Source organism: Corvus brachyrhynchos, unplaced genomic scaffold, assembly GCF_000691975.1.
Source record: "Corvus brachyrhynchos isolate BGI_N302 unplaced genomic scaffold, ASM69197v1 scaffold315, whole genome shotgun sequence".
In the NCBI taxonomy this organism is placed as follows: domain Eukaryota; kingdom Metazoa; phylum Chordata; class Aves; order Passeriformes; family Corvidae; genus Corvus; species Corvus brachyrhynchos.
In genome coordinates, this window is record NW_008237903.1 from 913,760 (window position 1) to 915,060 (window position 1,301).

The following is a 1,301-nucleotide window of genomic DNA, read 5'->3' on the forward strand; positions in this document are numbered from 1 at the left end:
TGAGGTAACCAGAGTTCAGTCTCCCTCTGTCTGCAACAATCCTGCATTTCCTAAAACTGCTTTATAGTTCGGTCTTAAGCACCTTTTGTAAGAAATACAAGACTCAGGAGATGCATCATCTCTGTTTCACATATCCCTCTGTGACGCACTCATCTGCTTTTCTATCAGAGAGCTCAGTTTGTTACTTTGCCAGGGTTTTTATGAGTTTGGTGGCAGCAGTTTTCTAAACAAAGTGTAAGAATTAAGGGACCAAACGTTTCCTTAAAGTACAAAACTGGAGCTGCTCGGATCCCTCAGCTTCTCCCCTGGCACTACTGGCTCTTGCACCAAAACAGCACAAAGAACCTTTCCAGACACAGAGGCAGGAAAAATCACATTTCCAGTGACAAAGAAAGATTTAAGAGGCCCTACACCGTATTTCTGCTCTGAATTTCAGCTCTGAAGACACTGACAGATTTGAAAGACCAGCAATCTGACAAATAATCAATCTTCTACAGGGACTCTTGTTTTAATTATGAGGACACAAGTAACTGAGAACATGAGGTGATTAAAAGTTGCCTAGGACTGTGCCTATTAATACATTTCACAAGAGAGCTGCTTTACTTGATGTGCTCTTGGTGGCCAGATCCATTCACGGTTTTAGCTCCCCAGCGCTGTTCTTTCTCACTCACATCGTTCTGTGAAGGACACACAGAAAAAGAGAGTTAAACACCCAAAGAAATCACTAGTTACACACATTTCACAGCTCACAGCAAAACCTTCCAGCAGTCACTGAGACCACAAGGGTTAGAAAAGCAGCTTCACTTCCCCTCCACTTCCAGGGACCTGCTCCTGACAGTTTATTTTGCCAAGACACAGCCCCCACCCTGCAGAGCTCCTCTGGAACTGTCCCAGGACCCGCTCCTGGCAGATCAGCAAACCCCAAAAGCCATACCACAAAGTCTGGATCCGTCTCCCAGTCATCAGCTCCGTCATCCTGGCTGACAGACACGGTGTGGCCTGCAGTAGCCTTCCACATCTGCAACACCAGCAGGAGAAGCAGGGTCATGCTCCACTCCAGTGCCAGCTCATTTGGTTCATGCAGGAGCTGACTCAATGAGGAGATGGAATTCAAAATTCCCAATAAAGTATGCTATTTAACCACATCACCAAAAGCTGTGCTTGCAGTGAAAACAGGTTTGACCATTGGTGCTCAGGCTGTCTTCTCAAGCTGCCTTAAAAACCTGTTTAATTCTCCCATTTGCGCTGTATTAGGAGCAATTGCTGTTTCAAAGAGAACAGTGTCACCTTTCCTTGCCCAA

The 1,301-nt window shown here is 45.7% G+C and overlaps 1 protein-coding gene across 6 annotated transcripts in view; it reads right to left on the minus strand.

Moving 5' to 3' along the window:
- CTTN (cortactin) overlaps positions 1–1,051 on the minus strand; it is a 17,778-nt gene extending 16,727 nt beyond the window's left edge. For all 6 annotated transcript variants that reach the window (XM_017733043.1, XM_017733040.1, XM_017733042.1 and 3 more), the window contains exons 1-2: positions 935–1,051; positions 604–677 (exon numbers count right to left, since the gene is read on the minus strand). In XM_017733043.1, coding sequence (XP_017588532.1) covers positions 604–677; positions 935–1,048 — 188 coding nt within the window. In that variant the 5' untranslated portion in view covers positions 1,049–1,051. The remainder of the gene's footprint in view (positions 1–603; positions 678–934) is intronic.
- Between the last annotated feature and the right edge of the window lie 250 nt (positions 1,052–1,301).